Source organism: Corvus hawaiiensis, chromosome 2, assembly GCF_020740725.1.
Source record: "Corvus hawaiiensis isolate bCorHaw1 chromosome 2, bCorHaw1.pri.cur, whole genome shotgun sequence".
In the NCBI taxonomy this organism is placed as follows: domain Eukaryota; kingdom Metazoa; phylum Chordata; class Aves; order Passeriformes; family Corvidae; genus Corvus; species Corvus hawaiiensis.
In genome coordinates this window covers 58,767,940-58,788,688 of record NC_063214.1, presented here as the reverse complement: position 1 = coordinate 58,788,688, position 20,749 = coordinate 58,767,940, and the positions used below count along the sequence as shown (strand labels likewise).

General features: G+C 37.4%; 1 protein-coding gene across 8 annotated transcripts in view; it reads left to right on the top strand.

The window, feature by feature from the left end:
• Positions 1-20,749, top strand: part of FNDC3A (fibronectin type III domain containing 3A) — a 112,634-nt gene that overhangs the window by 14,659 nt on the left and 77,226 nt on the right. For 3 of the 8 annotated variants that reach the window (XM_048295262.1, XM_048295260.1, XM_048295263.1), the window contains exon 2: positions 2,972-3,100. In XM_048295262.1, the coding sequence (XP_048151219.1) occupies positions 2,999-3,100 (102 nt within the window). In that variant the 5' untranslated portion in view covers positions 2,972-2,998. Of the gene's footprint in view, positions 1-2,971; positions 3,101-13,863; positions 13,970-17,119; positions 17,211-20,749 lie in introns of those variants that run through there. The other 5 variants (XM_048295264.1, XM_048295268.1, XM_048295265.1 and 2 more) reach the window with 5 other exon arrangements.

Sequence of the window (20,749 nt, the reverse complement as noted above, 5' to 3'; positions counted from 1 at the left end):
GGATTGCTGCCTCTCGACTACTGATGGGGAAAAGGCTTTTGATGAACGTGTAGTATAGACCCACATTGGTGTGAAGTTTAAACCTTTAGTCTTCGAGACTAGTTCAGTGACATTGCAGAGAAATCTAATATTGTGTTGTCAAGAAAACATTTTTTTTTCCCTAGATTGATTACACAGTCTGACAGGTAGCACTTTTATTATTGTTGTAGAGGGTGTCAGGAACATTCTACATAGTACCTCCTGTCAGGTTTATTGACAAGCAGAATAAATTGTCTCCAGAATAAATCAAATGCTTGAATCCAGACATGGAACTTAGCTGTGTCCCAGTTAAGGCACTAGAGGCTGGGTGCCAAAGGTGGACTACCAACCTAAGCACTTTGGTGTCTGTGGGCACCTAATTTTTGTACAAATCAAATCATTAAACACCTGTGCAAGAGAATGGAAAGCTGCCTGGTGGAGGAGAACCTGGGAGTGCTGGTCAACAGCAGCTGAACATGAGCCAGTGTATGCCCAGGTGTCCAAGAAGGCTGACGGCATCCTGGCCTGTATCAGCAATAGTGTGGTCAGCAAGACCAGGGCAGGGATTGTCCCTCTTTACTTGGCACTGGTGAGGCTGCAGCTCAAACCTGTGTCCAGTTCTCGGTCCCTCGCTACATGGACATGGATGTGCTGGAGCTTGTCCAGAGAAGGGCAACGGAGCTGGGGAAGGGTCTGGAGCACAAGTCTGGTGAGGGGCAGCTGAGGGAGCTGGGAGTGTTTAGCCTGGAGGAAAGGAGGCTCGGGGGTACCCTACTGCTCTCTACAACTGCCTGAAAGGAGGGTGCAGCCAGGTGGGAGTCAATCTGTTCTCCCAGGTAACAAGTGATAGGACAAGAGGAAATGTTCTCAAGTTGCACCAGGAGAAGTTTAGATTGGATGGTAGGAAAAAATTCTTCACCAAAAGGGTTGTTAAGCACTGGCACAAGCTGTCCAGGGAAGTGGTAGAGTCACCGTCCCTGGAGATATTTAAGAGATACGTAGACGTGGTGCTTAGAGACATGCTTTAGTGCTGGGTTAATGGTTGGACTTGATAATCTTAAAGGTCTTTTTCAACCTAAATGATTCTAGGAATGAATGAACCTGAGACCAGGTGTTAGACATGTTCAGAGCTACCTCTGTCTTGGAAGACCTGAACAGGTCTGACATTTGTATTTGGGTCAGTTTAGGTTATGTTTAATTCTCACTGCTGTTCAATTTGATAGACGTGTTTTGATTTATGCCTAATAAATAGTGATCACACTGAGTGCATCATAAGTTATGAATTCAGTCAAAAGTGTGTGATAAAGGTGATTAGTGCTTTCTGATACAAGAGACTAGTCATTAGCATGGTGGCTTGGAAATAATGAGCTGCACTCACCTTAAACCTGGGGAAGTTCAAGCCAGCTTAGTTCAGGAGTATGTTGCATTATTGCTTGGAGTATTGAAATTACCTTTCTCTCTGTGACACTTAGATAATAGCACAGAACATTTGGAGCCGCAAGACCAAGAAATGGCACAACTTCAAGCCTGGTTGTAGCTGTTGTGGGAGGAGGGATGCCTTGGTTCTAACCTCTGCTTTCAGGCTGTGCATTCATTTTGCATTAAACAGTCATTGGGAAATATCCTGGGGAGCTTACCATCAAACTTGCTGGCTTGAGAAATGATCTAAGTAACTTTCGTTAGCCCTCTGCCCACCTACAGAAGTGGTGGAAACTGACTGTAGCCTGGAGAATTTGTTTCATGATGAGGAAAGCTTTTAAAGTAAGGCAGGAATAAAAAACCCTGTCCTTATTGCTTCAGAGACCAATTAGTCTGGCTAAGCAGGTATAAATGACTTGGCATAGGCAGTGATGAATTCTTAAGTAATCACAGATAGGTTTGAGTGTTTTAACCTAGAGAGATTTTTCTATTTCCCCAACTTAAACCTTTGCAGTTTATACCATGAAAGGAAATGAATCATCTAAAATAATGTTAGAATGCTTTTTTTTTTTTTTAAGTTCTCAGTTTTACAGTAGGACAACCAGCAGTATGGGAATAGTTAAGCTGTCCTGTATATGTGTAGCTATACAAGAGGCCTGTAGTACTTTGTTAATGCGTGAGTCCTATTGTACTGAGAGCCCTGAACTACAGATTTCAACCCCCAGCAGAGCTACAGCATCTGCCTTAGAGGGACAAGTGAGTAAAACCAGTCCATTGGGTGGGGTGAAGTTTTAGAGGATGCCTCTGAGTAGTAAGCTGTACCAGTTAACTAAGTATCTCTAGAGCTTGGTACTGAAGTCATTGTCATGAAGCTGACTTTATCATCCTTCCATTTTATCGGGTATTTTTTCATTTAAAGTTAATGCTGTAACTAGTAAATACCTCTGTTTATGAGCAGACAGTATATCTGAACCAGAAGTTTGGAAGTCCTTGTAGGGAGTTTCATTAGCCAGATGATATGAAGGCAAAACTTGTAAAAGCCTGTAACACTACTGTCTATCAGACTGTATAACTCCAAAATGGTATTTACTTTTTTTCACCAGGCTACTCTAAGTACTGGCTAAGAGAGGCAGGTCTGCTTTAGAAATACTGTACAAGCTTCTTCTCAGCCTGATCTTTATGTCTATGTTTGATGTAAAGCACTGTTTTCAGATACAAAATGTGATCAACTTGTGGGAATTCTGAATGTGCCATTCACCCTTAGTGAATTCTTTCCATCTTTCTGTTCCTCTGAAGTTCAGCCGCTAGGGGGGGTGTAAACCGCCCTCTGTATATAATTAAGGCTTGTACTATCTGGCAAAATACATCTTCAGGCTTGTGTGATTGCTAGGTTGTTGTGGAAATGTACTTTCTTAGGGTGTCTAATTTCATAATCTTCTTTTGTTGTTGCTATTTCTAAAGTGAGGCAGGTTTTAAGGATAATTATTCTGAAATATTTATATAGTTTAACCATCTGAGTAACTTTTCTTTGCAGGTGATCTTGTGAATTAGTGTACCATCAATGATGGCAGAACATCCACCGTTACTGGATACCACTTCAATTATAAGTAGTGAAATCCCTCTTCTGACTTCCCCTATTGTTAGTGGGGATGGAGCACAACAGGTAAGGAAACTTCAGTATATATTTTTTTTTCCTTCCAACAGCATCACTGACATGTTGACAGTGTAAAAGATAGTAATCCTTCATCTGGAATATATTTGTGCAGCTTTGGGCATACACATATATTAGAGATTGAGGTGAAGGCAGAACTGGTGCAGAGATGAGATTTGTAAGAAATATGAAGCAGGAGACCTGTGTTGTGAAAGAACTTCGTGGGAGAATGGGACCAAACAGCTGCCGAGTTGTCAAGCCATGATTGTGTCTTAGTTTGGAAGTTATATATTTATATTACTGGATGATCTTATTAAGGTGAATAAACCTTTCCCTATGGTAGAATATAGTAGCTCAGGCACAACATGTGCTAATAACTGTGATCTCCAGACTGATAGTTGCTTACAACTGGGTAGCTTGAATGGTGGGACTTGCTTGTGTATGGTAGTGTCTGCCTGGACACTTCTAGAATTTGTATTTCTCAAAGGCCGTGCAACCATCTAGTGCATCAGCTGCTCCACTCAGATTTGTGTCACTTGTTCATGATGCACTTTGTCCCATCATCCAGGTCTTTAAAGAAGATTGTAGTCCTTGTCTGCCCCAGTGTCAGCCACTGCAGTAGGTGACCAGAGGATGGCCTCCTGCTAGGAGGAGTGCTTCTTTGCACTGCTGATCACAGTACTTCAAGACTGGCACTTGGTCCAGTTTTCAGTCTACCTTGGTGCCTATGCTCTGTGCTTCATCAGTTTCTGTGTTATTCAAAGGAGTGTCAAAAGCCTTGCTAAAGTCATGATAAACATTAGCTATGCTCTCCCCTCATTCACCAAGCTAGTAATTTCACTGTAGAATACCATCCAGGTTTGTCTGGCATGATTTACCCTTTGTGAATCCATACTGACGACCCCAAATCACCTTTTTGTCTTTAATGCATTTGAAAATGCCTTATAGGAAGCTTTGTTCACTCATCTTCCCAGATCTGAAGGTGATCTTGACCAGCTTCTAGCTCCCTGGATCCTCCTTCTTGCCCTTTTTCGAAGACTGCACTGACATTTGCTTTCTTCTAGTCCTTGGGAACTTCCCCTTTTTACCATGACCTTTCAAACATAGTTGAAACCGAGTTACTTGTTCTGCCCTCCATAAAAATAAGACTGCCAGGCTGTACTGTCAAGCTTACACTGTAATCATGCAAGATTTTGAGTCAGGTATGAGTTTAAATGTTCTTTTGGATATACGTTTTCTTAAAACTTTGTCTCTTTCTCCTGCCAAATAAGATTAAAACTGGAAAACAAGCAAAGTATTTCTTCAAAGAAATGAATCGGGGGGGGGGGGGTTGTGTTAATCTTCTTATGGAAAAACAACATATATGCTGTTACTGTCCTTTTTTATTAAAAACAAAAGGCAGCTCATTACAACTACTGTCTAAAGTGGAACTGGTAGTAATCACATGTATTTTTAAAAAGAGAATTTTCATTGGTCATCAATAAGGCAAGTAATTTTCTTTCCCCATTTCATGATAACTGGTGGTTATATACCACAGTGTTGTCTCCTGTTCCGTGTTTCACAATGTCGAGTGAAAGTTGCAACTTTAATTCTCTGTCCTTCCTTCACATCTGGTACAAGATTCATGAAGAGTCAGTGAGTGAATTTGTTCAGTGGCAGGAAACTTTAATGGAAACCCTTTTTGCATCTGGTGATTTAAAAGCCATCAGTAGGTAGAAAATACTTTGTGTGTCTGAAATATGGGAAGTGCAGAATTGCAGGGACTGTGTTCTCTGTCAAGGTTGCCCAGTTAAGACTTGGGCCTCAAAAAGGTCAGGCAGTTGCTTATTTATTTATGACAGTCTTAAAATCATTTATGTTTGTTTTATATGGTACTCATGAAAGAGGTAGATACTGCACTTGAAAATATGATGTATTCAAGTACAAAACACTGTAGCGTTGCACCTTTTTCATATTTTTTTGAAAAATATTTTAAACTTGAATATTAGTTCATTGTATTCCTTTATTTTCCCTTGTAACTTAGAAACTATAAAAAGGGAGAAGACTTCTATCTTTGTGATGGAGTTACTAATTTTTCCGTAATTAGTACAGAGTAGTACTGTAGACTGTAGCTTTTTACTTAGCTACAGTACACACATTTTGTAGGGATTACTTCCTTGATATATGAAAAGTACTTCTCCAGTTCCTTTCGTAACAGCATTGGTGTTGGATTGCATAAACTTTAACTTAACCTGTAGAGCTGACAAAATTTGTGTTCCTGCAATCAAAATTCAGAGCGGTTTTGTACACGTAAAGAAATGGATATTTTCTTCTATATTCATGGTGTGTAAGTTGATCTGTAGCTGAACTAATTAGTTTTAGTCAGTCCTGACTGAAAAGTTATTGAAAACCAGTAGAAAATTCATTATTTAACTATTTTGCTTCTATGTTGGTATTTTTTAGACTAGCTAACTGTATACTAAACTTGCAAGTTTTTGTTCAGATGTAAAACATCTGAGAATTTTAAAAATCAATTTACCCCTTCTTGCATTTTACCAGAATTAACTCTTGTATTTATGGTGACTTAGATTGTTTATACTGCATAACTGAGTTACCAGATGGATACAGACTATTCAATACTTTTCTGGAACAGTTCATATCTTCAAGATAATCTGTTTCAAATACTTGAAGTTCTGCTAGCAGTGTAAATGTGAAATAGCAGTACAAATATTTGAACATGTTAAGAGGAAAGGTCATATGCTTCAAATAGCGGAAGTGTCTGATCAGGTTAAAGCTGTAACTTTCCACCATGTTTTAAAACAAAACAGTCCACAAAGTTAGAGGAATGTGTGAGTGTTCAGTCAGAAAACATGGGGAACTTAAACTGTGTGGATATTTTTATGTCACTCAGGGCTGTTGTGGAAGATTGCCTAGTTCTGTGTCCCACAGAAAAAGGGATTAGTTTCATAGGTGAAACCAGTGAAGAGAAAAAGCAAAGACCAAGCCTGCTGGCTGCTCCTCTGTTAAGCACAGAAGTATTGCTTTTACACCTTCCTGTCACTGTGCTCAGCATGAGGGTATAATGTACTTCTTATGTCTTGATGGTAAAGTTGTAGATTGAGAATGGAGTAGGTCTATAGTAGTTGATAGAAACCAAGTGAAACTGGGAACGCATGGTATAAGGACAGAAGTGCTTGAGGGTTTTTCACATAAGGTTAACTAGTGCAGTGATGCTTTAGTGATTATTGCTGAGGCTGGACAGGAAGGATGTGCTTGATAATGTGAGTCCTGATTTGGTGGAAGGAGAGGAAAAGAGGAGGCAAGAGTTCAAAGTACTTTAACGCACTGATGTTAAATTGTTTTGGGAAGTTGCTACAGCACCCAGTGCTTTTCCAAAACAAATTAGTATATTGCTGACACGAGTATGGAGCAGCCCTGGAGTTCTAGACCCTCACAGCACCTTCCCACTAAAGGTAGCAGTTGCAAAGTGAGACATTCCTAGATCACCTATGTGTTCTTTATTACCAGAAAACATAAGTAGCCCAGTACCCGTCAACCATTTCCTTTTCTCTGGCGAATGGGACATAGTGTTTGACCTTTAGCTGACTTTATTTCTTGGCAAGGTATAGGGTTAAAGTAACACTTCTAGCTTGGGAGGATGGTTGGTTATCCTCCAAATTTCATTGAGAAGTTTAGATGCTTGGTGGGTTTTCCAGAAATCCCACTCTGTGTGTATATATGTGTAGTGTGTGTGTATATTGTATGTGGGTTTAAATAGATATTTAACATCAAATCCACAAATTAATATTCCTAAAACCAATTTCTTCTTTAAATATTTAAACCTGTGATATAAAAGCTGTTATTATTAACCTGTTGTCATAGGAGGGTATCTTCAGTCAGCAGAGTAATAGATGGCTATAAAACAAATGAAGTAATCCCCTTTTACAGCTTTCAGATTGTTTACATATGTGGCTTACAGCAGAAATACAATGGTGAATATGGTGTTGGAAAATAAAAATCTAGACTAGATTGCTAAATTAGTTTCCTCAGTTTTTGTTCTGGCACTTCTGCTTCTGAAAACCATATGGTACATTATCAAGTTCCAGCTTGCTTTGGTTTTGCCTTGCTGCTGAAAATCAAGCTTAGAACTGCAATATGTTTCATGATCTTTTCCTCTACAAGAAAAAAAAAATCTGTGTTAGAAATTGTTTAACAACATACAGTGTTATAACTGTTCTCACTTTCCATATTGTGCTGTTTTCCTTTCTTTTATCTGTGCTTTGATTTCACAGAACACAGAGTATGTGCATGGCTGCTTCTGTCCTTTTTGGCTGATTTTTTTTTCGCCCTTTTTTTTTTTTTTTTTTTTTTTGTATACTTCCCCTTTGGCTCTGTTGAATTAGCAGATACATCTAACTTCTCATTTTGGAGGTTCATTGAAGTTTGTTTTAGTTGACAATTATTCTTCCATTCTTCAGTGACTTCATAGCATTGAAGCACAGCACAAGTGTGTTCACTGGAACCATTGGAACTCTCAGGCATGCAATGCTTCAGTGCCAGCTTATGGAAGCTCATTACCAAGCTGTATTTTTCCCCAGGACTGATTAGCACTTTTGTGTTGCAACCATCACTGGAAAATACATAATCAAATTTATATGAGACAGTCCGTATACAAAAACATCTTTTCCATGGAAGTTTTAAACTGGTTGTTGGCTATGATTTTTTTAAAAAATAGCATCAGAAAGAAAAGCTAAAAATATGTGAGTTTTGCTGACTCAGGGTTGGTAGATCCTTCCTCTATCTCATTTAATAATATTTTTTTCTTAGGAAGGGTGAAGTTTTTTCTTAGTTAAGCGTAAATTGGGGTTTTTTTGCTTTAGAGGTCAGAATTTTTTCTAATTTATTTAAACTGTGTCCTTGATAGCAGATGCATTGAAAACTTGCTTTAAATTTCATAGAAGAAGCCATCATCCTCAGCAGAAAGTGAGGATTCAAAATTCTTTGATGTATAGTAATGTATGAATACTATGCTGCTTTTAGTGAGCAGAAAGCAGCTCCAGATTTATTTCACGATTTATACTACCATTCAGATATGTTTATTTTAATATTTTCTGTTTGAAAATAAATGTAGGAACAAGAGTGAAGGCTGTGTAGTTCATAGCCTTTTCTACTTCTATTTGGTATGAAAATTCATGGAGTGAAGCATCCTCATAAAACTTTTCAGTAATCCTCCTTTCTCTCTAAAATATCTGTTTTCATGTGCATGATATGAATCCTAGATTAATTTGGTCTCTGATACAGTAGATTCCTCCCAAGATACTTGAGGCATTCAACCCCTGTTGAATTAATCTGTTCAGAAACTGACATTTGGGAGAATTTGATGACACATGAAAACTGAATTTCAAGTCAGTTAGTCACTGTAGGTTGCTAATACAGTCAATGGGGAGAAATAAGCATGTCCAGAAGATGATCCCTTTCATGGTGTACGAAGGTGACTAAAGATCTGTACTTTTTTTCTCTCTCTCTTTTTTTATAAGGTGAGTAGCTGCAAATTGCCTGGACCTATAAGTATTGAGGTAGCTCAGTTCTCCTGTGCAGTCTGTTGCAAATGGGTCTGGTTCCTGAGTCTGTGTGCTCATCTATTAATAAGGTTTGGAAGGGTATAGTTATGCCTAAGCAGTGTCCTGGACTCAGGCATGTCCCCATCTTTCCCCTTCTCTGTGCCAGGGGATGCTTAATGCTGAGTAAGCCATGACCTGAATGCCAGACTCCCAAGACCTACAAAGTGCTTAGCTGTGTTTCCTCAAAAGACAGTTATTGTAGTCTCTCTGTAAGTTGTGACAAAAATGTAACTACTTTGCAAAGTCATATTTTTAGTTACAGAAACTCCTCTCTTAAAATACGTGAGAATTATACACTTGGCAAATAAGTTATCTGAGGTACATACTCTGCTAGCTGAAAACTGTTTTTCCCTGGGAAGCGTTTCTTTACTGAGAGGGTGGTCAAATGCTGGAACAGGATTTCTAGAGTTGTGGCCAAAGTCCCAAACCTGTCAGCATTTTAAGAGGCATTTGGACAATGCCCTTAACAACAACTTGGTCAGCCCTCAATTAGTCAGGCAGTTGGACTAGATGATCATCATAGGTCCCTTCCAACTAAAATAGTCTGTCATATTCTATTCCCTGCAGACTGAGACTTTGCCATACTTGAGTAAAGTCCATTAACCCTTTGCATGTTAATTATAGAATTATACACTTTATAGAGCAGGCAGAATGACATTCTCCACAAACAGATAGACTATAGTTTACACACTATAGTAAAAAATAGCCCTTGGCTTTATTTTTTCTCCCATTCTCTTTAAGTAGAGGAGAAAATACATAGGAGAGGATTGGGATTGTAGAGATTTCTTCCACCAAGCCCCTGGTCCATTACTGATTAAGTCTTTCCAATCTGATCTAGTTGAGATGTATCTTTTAATTTCTCTTCGGGCTCAAGTTTGTGTTGTCACAGTGTTTTGATATACAATGATGCCCAGATTTACACAAAACTGGTACTTTTTCAGGGTAAAAAAGGCTACTTTAGAAGTGATGCTGAAATTTTTAACATTTGATTTTTTTTTTTAATTAAATGCTCTTTTGAATAACTAGAAAACACTGTTCTTCCTTTGGCATTTCCTTTTATGCACTATTTAGGGTAAAAAGGTTAAACACATCTATCAGTCTTAAATATTATGGGCTTTTAACTTGCTATATCAGCAAACAGGAATCTGAGCTGTCAGAAGCAACGTTGGGAAATATAAAATTCTCTTCTAGGCCATAATACATTTGGACTGTTGCAAACTGGCAGATTGATCAGGGAGGATGCCTGCTGAGGGGACTAGCCCCTGTGAAGTACTAGCTGGAACCTTAGCTAGCCCTTGCTACCCGTTTGCTGTGCAGTGTGAGCTGTTTCTCATCCACTTTTGCTTAGCAAAACTGGATGAGAAACTGAATTTCTGCAGACTTCAAACAACAAATCATGAAATGAGAGTGATCTGATTGAAGTCTTCCAGGTTTTTTTTTAGAGGTTGGTATGTCTAACCACTGGCCATGACCAGATGCCTCAGAAGGTTCCAGAGTTCAGTGACTGCCCCTAACACTGCTTCCTTCTAATTCCATGTAAACATGGATTAGCTTTAAACTTTGAAGCCCAAATGTTTGTCTGTTGCATTATCCAGATTCCTTGAAACACTGCTGTTATCATTGTGTTTATACTTTAGCTGATTTAAAGATACAGTAGTGGTATTATTTTAAGTAGCAAATTTTCTGTGCACTATCTGCCAGCCACAGACTGTGTCAATGCTAATGAAGCAGATTGGGTTTGCTGTAAATTAAGCAAATAAAACTTTACTTAGGCAAGCTGTGAGAACTGAGAATGCAAAAGAGAGGAGACAAACGAAGAAGCAGGTAGATCAAGATTGTAAGTATTTCTTAATACTAAAGAATGAGACAGACTTGTGGAATGTACACTGATGGGCACTGTTATCTGCGGACTCTAACAAGCCTTGAACATTTATCAGTGACATTCAATGCAGATTTCAACATTTAACTTTTACTGGTTCTTCTCAGAAAGCTTTGTATTTTTACAAAACAAGACTAGAAATCATCTTCGCCTGCACTTTTTCTCAGTGGTCAGCTGTTTCAGCTGATCATCTTCCTCATGAAGAGAAGGGGGAGAAACACAAGTACAGTAAAAATTTTTAAAACTTTTCATAAATAAATTTGTTTTCTAGGGAAAAAAATCACCAGTTCTTGGATCTTCCCAAGCTGCCTTTCTACAAAAAGCAATGAAAGTTTATTGAGATCTATGGTTTTTGAATGCCAGTGCCGATGAACAATCTCATCATCTTTCCAATCTCCTTGTTTCCAGTTGCTTCTAGGGATATTCTGTCGTCTTAGCACAATCAGTGATGCTGACTTGTAGCAATGGTTAAAAGATGAAATGCTGATTTTATTATCTGTCAGCTGTCTTTTAGAAAAATGATGCAGAGTTGCTTGGTCTGTCCTCTGAAAATACAGGCCTTAGGAGCATGTCACTGAAAAGAAGGCTTCTTTTGCTCGCTTTTTCCAAACATTCAGCTACTGTCCATGTAAGCTGAAATAGTTTGGATTGTATTTGTTTTTTTCAAAATCCCAAGCATGTAAATTGCTATTGCAACATATTATGTAACAATTAATTCTGTATGGATTTCCTTTCTGGTCCTGAAACACAAGATTTGTTAATGACCTTTACTACCCATATCTTAACTATTCTTCATGAAGAAAGTTTTGAACTCCATATCTAGAGCAGTTAGATCCTCATAGTCAGTACTAGCAGATGCTAGAGTAGAGAATTCTGTAGTCATTGGAAACCTGTAAACTGGAATTTGCTCAAATAAATGTGGTGGAAAATAGAAGATGTAGAACTTTGGTGTTTAAGAGTGTTGCATCATGTTATTTGGACAAAGATCGAAGTCTATAGGATGCTTCTATAAATAATGATGAGAAGCCTGTTTTTGTCTATCGTTGATACTAAAACCAGAAGATAATTTGAGGAAAAAAAGAAAATTCTAACATTTCTTTTCCTATATAGATAACAGAAATGTTGTGTGCTGAGTCTGCTATGAATTGGTGCAGTACAAAGCTTAACATAAAGTTTTCAAAACTCTTTATTGGTTAGTAGCCAATGTGCATGTGAAAAGAGGAAGCTTTTCTTAAGTTTAAAAGATGATGGGAGACAGAAAGATCTTTTGAAAGATGATTTTAAGAAAGAAGTACTTGGAAGTAGCACTTCATGACCATGAAATTCATAAGCCGTTGGCAATTTAAAACAATTTAAGGTACTGTTTTAATTTAGCCTTTAGTACCGATGTCAGGTGTTCCTATTTAATAGTCATGTACTCTCTGTAATACCTGTTACATAGATCTTTTGTATTTTTCCATTTAAAATGTTTTTTTAAGTTATAGTGGGCTTGATTATGGAAAAGAGTAGTTCATAGCCTCATTAGCCTTGTTATGATATAAGCAGCAGATTTTGAACACACCATCAATGGAAAAACAATTTGTGCTGTGTTCGTAACTGACATCACCTTAGCTCAACCACAGATGTGATTCCATCTGGCAGTTTCTGTGCTGCTAATGAATAACAACACTCAAGTCTTGCTGTATTCTTTGATCAGAAGCATGTAGGAACTTAAAAATACTGTTGGACTAGTCCTACAAATGGGAACTCTGGAATAGGTGAGGTGACAAATCCACAAATCACAGTAAGTCCATGTGGGAGCCACAGTAGTGTTAGTATCTTGAGTCTGCATCTAGTTTTCCTTGTTCACTGGACCACACTCTGTGGAGCCAACATAGATGTAATGATTTTCCTTGTAACAAAAAAATCTTGTAACAAAAGATGGGTGGGAAACCATCTGCTTTGAAACCAAAAGTAGGTGTTTTTAATAATAAAATTATACTGGATATGAATAACTGATTCTTTTTGCCTAGGAAGTTTTTACTTGGTAAATAATTTCATGCTGATCAAATGTTACAAATGTGACTTGAAGTTAAAAGAGTGGAAAGTTACTTTTTTTTGTTATAAGTAGGCTGTAGCTTTGAGTCCTTTTACATAAAAGTGTGTGTGTGTTTGTACACTTAGTTATTACCTTTGAAGACATTAGATGTTAGTAATGTCAGAATTTTTTATTATCTTAGACAACATTTAATCTGTAATCTCATGTTGTTGCATTCTGAATACCTAAACAATTTCAAAGCAGTTTCCTGTGTCTTGTCTGCGTATGGATTAGAACTTAAACCAGTGATGCATAAGTGGTATTTGAAGTAATTTCTGACAAGAGAAGAGAGGGATGTGTGTTTTGCCCTGTGTAACTGTCTTTCTTCAGATGAGGGTGTGCCAGTGGTCCCCAGCTGTTGTTGGGATTAAAAACCACAGATGTGAGATTGCCAGAAAACAATACTGGATGTTTTCAGGTGAGCTCTGGAGACTGTAACAGAGGGAAGCCATCTTTGTCATCTATCTGAAATGTCTTTAATATTAATATTTAATGAAAGGTATTTCTGTCTACAGTATTATTTAGGGCAGACATATGTAAATTATAAAGTGAAGTTCAGAAACATACTTCTTTCTTTTCATGTGTCTTAGTAAATGCATGATATAAAGTAGCACCGTATTTGAGAGAGTGCATTAGAATCCAGCTGATTGTTTCTTTGCTGTTTCTTTTTATTCTTTTCCAAAGTATTTTTTCCCCTCCCTTCTTTCTGTCTTACTTGCAAAATGAAGGCATAAATTGGATCCCAGATTATAAAGTCAGAAGTTGGTTCACTCTGAGTTAGTATATGCTATCTGGGAGTCAGGAGGCTAAATTAAAAATGCAGTTATAAAACGGCATATATTTGGAAGCTTTGTTCTCTTAAACCCGAACCTTCTGTTGACTGACGTTAGATGATCCAGAAGCAGATGCTGCAGCAGCTATTTGTTGATTTAGTTGCTATGGTGACATGATACATTCATGTACAGCAGGAAGCTCACTGTACGTTGGCTAATTTGATAGGAAGGAAGGCTTGAGGTAGGTATTGCTGACTATATTGTTAATTGATCCTACCTTTCACATCCTGCCTCCACATGCTTGGTGGATGCACAGCTATAGAGGAAGGTAAAGGGAGATCTTCCTGCGTGGCGTTCAGGTTAAGGTGCCTTGTTAACGGGGGGGGGGGGGGGGGGGGGGGGCAGTGTTCAACACATCACCGAAGATTGCCTCAGTATTAAGTGAATGGAACAGATTGGAGCTGCCGGAGTGGTGACTGTTGAATCTTCCTTCATCCTTTGTCACTGTGGTAGCACCAGTTGAATGAGAGAAATAAAAGGATGCGAGCAACAGTAAGTCAAAGCGCTTAGGCTTTTGAAATGGGTTATGAGATAAAGCATGTCACTAATTAACATCTTGATTGGAGCTATTAGTGGAGAAAAATGTAATTGTTCTGAGTACGTGCCCTAATGACAGAGCATAAATGTGGCTCTGCCTGGAAGTTGTGTGGTATTATATTCGCCCTTTTCTAGAAATACACCCTTTTATAATCTTGTTGCAGACAGACTGTTAAAGATACAGTGTACATCTTACAAAGAGCTTGGCTGTACCACCTTCTTAACAGGTTCAGTGTTCTAAAATTTTCTGAAGTCAGAATGGCCAAGATTATTAGCTACGATGTTTTCCTAAATTTGAAAAATACTCAAAAATTAATCTACCTTTGTCCTTTTGGGTAAAAATCTTCTCACGAGTACTGCTGAGCTAATTTCAGTTGCAGTATTTTTTGACAAACCACTGCTGTCTTTTTTTTTTTTTTTCATGTTGATGTGTATTAGTAGTGCATTTAGAAATATGATATTGGTGAAGTCTTTCCATTATTTGTGATTGTTGACAATCTTTTGCTACTGACTCAGCACCTATAACTATATAATGCTAAATATAGATGTTTTAAGACTAATAATAAACAAAACCAAAAAAAAATCCCAAGCTTGAAACTCTTCTCTTCCCTAGTAAAACATCTCAGAAAATAGTATTGTTTCTGCTGGTGTAGAAATGGTTTGTGATGTGATTGTCTTCAAATTACAGTTTTAAAGATCCAAGCAAATATTTTGGAACACTTTACCCTCTTCCTTTTTAGGAAGTTTGTTTGTAGGAAAAAAACCCAAAACTCCCCATAACCCCAAAAAACACACACATCCCCCAAAACCATTCCAGAATGAGGGGAAAACAGAACTCTGCTTCTAGTAATATTGTTTTGCTCCAACTTGTAATCTTTCTTGTTGTACAGGAACAGTCTCTTACTATACAGTTACATTTAAGTGTGCTTTAACCACAGTTGTAATGTAACATACTCTTATTTCTTCATGCTAAATATTTAATATTAGCAATGACTAAAATTAATGTAGCATGTTCTAGCTTCCTTCCCCCCTACACTTTCTCCTTCACATCTTACTTCCCCACATTTTTTGGTGTTTTAATATGTATGCCAGGCTAGGAATCAGCTTTGTTGCTGAAGGATTGCTTTTTTGTTTGTTTGTTATGATATGTTTAGTGGTAGATCTATTAGCATTCTGGTTATATATGTATTCAGAGGCTTTTAACTTGGTTGGAAAATTTGTCCCAGATTTCACGCATTCTGGAAAAATTTGTAAATTTACAAAGCATAACTATCTTCTTTTAGAGGAAGAAACCAAGTAACCCATTCAGTTCCTTTCCCCTTCAGAGTGAGCTGGTGGGTGGCTGGGGAGAGAAAATGATTCAAAATCCCCATTTACACTGAAATTCAGTCTGGTTCCTTTGGTTTTCTTGCCTTTATGGCTGTGGACAGTGCTAACCTATGGAGAGAACAGAGTGCCAGTTCTCATGTGGGCTTATCCCACAACTTCACACATGACACAAATGTTTAATGTAGTTTGGTTTCTTAGCCTCAGTCCAGATTTAAAAATGTAACCTTTTTTCTTTTCCCCTTCAGGAGACTGATAGTCCTAGGTACTGAAGGATGGCTTTGAGAGCCAAGATATTCTGGAGACAGAACCAGCTTGATGATTTATTTTTCTTTATTGCAAATACAAAAATCTTTCTCCCATATCCGAGTAACTCTAAAATTATAGTTTCAGTCTTTCAGCTAGCACTTAGCTGTTTTGGAATAAACCTGTAAATATTAGGAAAGTTAAAATTTTTATATTTTTATACTGGTTTATATTTAGTAGCTAATAACTTCTACAGACAGAGAAGCTTTTGGGTATGAAAACATTTATTTGGACAACACAGTTTGTTACGTGCTAGAAAAGATTTTAAAATGTGGCTGTGAAACCAAACTTGTAAACAAAGTTTTGTTGTATCTGACTTGATTCTCTTGATGTTTGTGCTAGCTTAGAAGAATCAGAAAGTGTTTCAGTCAGTCCTGTCCTGTTAGAAATACAGATGTTATTTAGCTGTAAAATGTGTAATACTTAAGATCATCATGATGTGGTAAGGGTAAGTTAAACTCTCTTCCATAAACCTTGTTCAAATCTGATCTGCAAAAAATTCCCCAAATTAGGAAGATCCTCATAACTTTATAGAGCAGTGTGAAGGAGAAGGTAAACAAATGTCTTAATTCTGGATTTGTTTTCTTTTGTGTCTGTGTGAAAGAATATCTAGTATACTTCTAAACACAGTCATTTGTTGTTTGGGTGTTGGGTTGTTTTGTTGTGGGGGGTTTTTTTTGGTTTTGGTGGTTTGGGTTTTTTTTACTTTGAACTGAATTTAAATTTTTAGAACCTAAACAATAAATTAAAAGTATTTAGTAGTGTTTTAAATGTGTAGGGTTTTTATCAAATAAAATCTCTTTTGCCTCTTTGGTCTATTTCATGTATGTAATTGATAGAAATGGCAAAATAATTTTGAGGTATTAGTTTTTGACTGGCTGTATTGTGCGTGCTTATCTGGGGAGGAAGCTTTGCTCTTTAGCCTTCTAAATCTTATTTGAGACCTCCTTTTGCACATGTATAGTGGTGAGCAAAAGAAAAATGTGTCAAACTTGCTGTGAGATCTTTTGGAGTTAGCTTTTAGGGCTCTTTGTTTTATTTTATTATTTACTTAGCAGATGGGCTATTTTTTTCCCTCCATGGGGACAGAAATAGTTTCGACTTCTAATTGTATTTACAGTTTCTGCTGTGGAAAGATGTTGCCTTAAAACAGTGAAGATATTAATTCTTAGGGATTAGTCCCAATCTCTTTTTGTTTTCCTTCTCTGCAAGTCTTTCACTTCATCTAGGGTCCTTTTCAGGATGAATCCAATTTTGATATTAGTATTTTACAATTATGTCCATAGGTATATGTTTCCATCTTTCTTACTAACCACCTGACAGAGATCAGTTATTAATTGTGCAAGGCTATTTATAGTTTGTCACTTTTTTTTCCACTGAAAGTACCAGGGAAGCTTTTTTCCTTCATGTTGCAATGTAAATACACATTCGTGATGGTGCCACAAGTCTAATGCTGCCTTTCTTTTCTGTCAGGTAGCTGAAATTATTTTGAAACCTGTCAATCTCCTGGTACATCACTACTTCTGTTAGGAGGATGGACGTTCAAGTAGAGAAGCTTGTAGAAGTGCGTATCTTAAAGAATGAAGGGTTGGTTTTAATTGTTATTTCAGTGGAGTTAATGGGATTTTTGGCCTTAATGAGTGTGCAAACAAACATATCCGAAACAAGATTAGCTAACTCTGTGTTTTAAATTCCATTCTGCCCTCACTGTGCTCCGATGAAGAAATAGGTTAACTGTGTATTCATCTGGCACAAGCAAAATCTTAGGTTGCTTATGAAAGTATTCTGTATACCTAAAGACAAAGATGAGTAAGATACAAATCAGCTATATCTTGTATTGTTGCTGTTTTGCTTTTGAAAGACACTGCCGTGACCATATTGGCAGAGTGAAATACCTCTAAGGATCTTATTTTGACTTCTGCAGCGTCTGCTTCTTGCTGATAAAAATTACTTCTAGACCTTTATGGAGATAAGTGTTAACGTTTGGCCTTAAGTTTTTCCTTTCTTTGGAGCAGCCTGCTGCGTCAATGTGGCTGCAGCTCTGCCTTGCACAGCTCTCCCTTCCACCTTTTGTTGCTTGCATTCTTAGTCTTACAGGGTTTTTTAATGACTCCAGCCATTTTTATCTAATTCACTTTTTTCGTGTTAGAAGTAAGCTGAAGACTTGGAAAAAACATTAAACTCCATTCCTGGTTCAGCCTGCAGAAACATCCTCTATTCTCTCTTGCAGATAGTGGAGAGTTTTACTGAATAAAAATAGGTAACATTGAGCATTCTCCTCTTTGAACATTTGTACTTCCATTGATTCTTTATATGCAAGGTCAAAATACTTTCCATCCTACTCATACTGATGTAGTAATAAATCCTATATGAGATCTTAAGATATAATAATTAAATAATAATTGTATCTGTTAATGGTAGTATGTCCAAGTCAGTGTTGCATGTCTCTGTAGGATGTGATTATGCTACTTGAGTTGCAATAAAATTATATTTAATTTTCAATTCTTTAGGGAGAGAAATATTACAGAATAGTTTTATATAAGAATTGTATTCTAAAAAATGTATTTGCCACATCTGACCAGCTCTAATTGTGATTTAAGGTGAAGAATAGATTTTCAAAACCACTCAAGAGTGTGTCCCTTATTTAGTCCTTCAAGAAGGCAAAATATTGTAGTGCTTCCTCAGGATACTGTTAGTAATTGTTTATATATTAGTAATTTAAATGTGCTCCAAGTGTTAGTGGAAGCTGAGGCTAAGTGTCATGAAACGAGTCAGTTTTAGTAAAATTTTTTTGCAAACTGCCTGGTAAGAGTGATCTCAGGAACAGTTTTCAGTTCTGTATGGACCTATGTTATGCTCAGGACTACTACAGTATATTCATTATTGCAGGTGACTGTTCCAGCACCTGGGAATGTTCCTGAGTACTGCTCACTTTGCTAATATAGATGTTGCCTTACGTATCACTGATGTGTTCAAGGCAATGGAGCAGTTCTCGCAGGATTGATCAGAAATATTGAGACCCTTCAGTTTGCAGACTGGGTACAAGGAGATGGGAATTGTCAAGACTTAAAAAATATTGAAGGAGGTGGATGAAATTTATTCAGAACTGTTTTTCAGCAAATCCCATAGCAGAGAAGCTAGGCAACATGTAACAAGTAGGAGATGGTTTTAAAATGTCTAAAAAGAAAATTTCAGGAACTTACTGCCATAGGAGGTTGTGGAGGCAGTTCAAATTGTAAGTGAACTCAAAGAGTTTAGGCAAATTTATGGACAATAAGAGAGGTGGACTGCAGAAAGTGGCCTGGCTCTCATACTCTCCTTAAGCAGCATCTCAATTGATACATTAGAGTCAAAGTGCTTGGCTAGATGGACTGCTGACCCAGACCATCAGGACATTTCCTATGTTCTTACTTGGCTTCAGCTACTGCCTGAGTTCAAACAGCCGTTTCAGGAAATACATACTGAGCTTTCTAATATATGGCATTATTAGTTTTGTTAGGAGGCTTTTTGTTAGGAGGTCTTTGCCAATCTGGGCAATTAAATTAAACTACTACAAAGCTTAGTATGTTGCTCATTTGGTTTGGATTTATTTTCTGAAATAGCCTATATAGAACAAATTAAGTACCATTGAAAAGTGTGAATTTTTGCTTTTGAACCTGGCAGTCTTTGACAACTGATGTTTCAGGTATTTCAAACTTCAGCCATTCAGTGGCCACTTTGTTTTGTTTATGCAAGAGCTGCTTTTAGCATAAGTCTGTGTCTGCACTCTTATACTGTCAACTTGTATGCTAATCTCTGGAAAGAGATTTTGTATTGTTTTTCATCAAGAACTGTATTGAGGTCATGTGGATCATCATTAAACAACTGTTTAAAGGAAACAATTTATAGTCACTGTGGAAATGACATAGAACTAGTTCACCTAATACTCCTATTTCTTAATGTCAATGCCTTAACATGTTTTGAGACAAAAATACATTGAGTCAAAATTCCGTTAGCATTCAGAAATTACACTTCTAGATTTTATTAGGTTCCATTATAGTTGGTTGTGCTTTAAAAGTGTTTGTATAATTCTAGAACTTGTACCTAGGTTTCAGTATCCTAAATTCACGTCATTTTGTTAAGATTGTGAAGTCCTCAATTAGTGTTTTGTTGACTTAGTAAGAGAAATAGCCTTTGAAAAGTGCCCATGTTAAAGGTGCCTCCCACTCAGACTGACACATCACAAATGAGGGGTTTTTTCAGTATCATACTTACCTTGGAGCAGGCAAAGGAAATCTGGATAGAATCCATGTCAGCCTTTGGGTAGCAGAACTTTAGGTGCTGTGAGTAAAGCAACAGAATTTGTCACAAAAAGATTGAGGCACAGGAAGAGAGGCTGAACCATCAGATTTTTCCAAAGCTTTTCTTTTGATTAAAATAGTTAATTTGAACTAACTTCAAATTAGTTCAAGCCAATTTGAAGCTTTGCCCAGAAGAAGAAGGAGGTCAAGATCTAGAATATTCAGTGTGAAAGACTCAAAGACTCAGGCCCTGGTTTTCAGAAGTACTAATGTCAAGGTGCGTGAAGTAACATGTTGGGTGATGGGGTGTGCAAGCCTGCACAAAGGCACCTCGAATAAGATGAAAGAGCTATAAATACTGAGCAACCCGCAGATATATTTTTCGTTGGTTTTTTTTTACCTAAAACATGATGCTGTGTAAAATCCATGTTACATTTTCCTTTAGAGAAATTTTCTTGCATCCTTGCTTATGTGCTGCAGACTTTCATTAGCTAAGGGGGAATTCCTGTGAGAGACTGTCAGTCTTTTGTACTATCTCTTCTGACCAGAAAGGTACTGATCTCTCTCTGTACATAGCTTTAATTTTTCTTATTTCAAATCATATCTACTGAGGTGCAAAGTGTCAGAAATGCTCTTTTCAAAGCTGTGAACACGCCATGGGATTCAACTGTGATAAGGTTGGTCCAGAAACCACTGTTGGTCATACACTGCCCCAACACAAAGACTGTTGAAACCAGCAGTTCTTGAAACTTCTGAAATTTCTTCAGCCCTGACTCAGAATCCCTTTTGGCACACTTGGCGACATACACAGCCTACCTTGTAA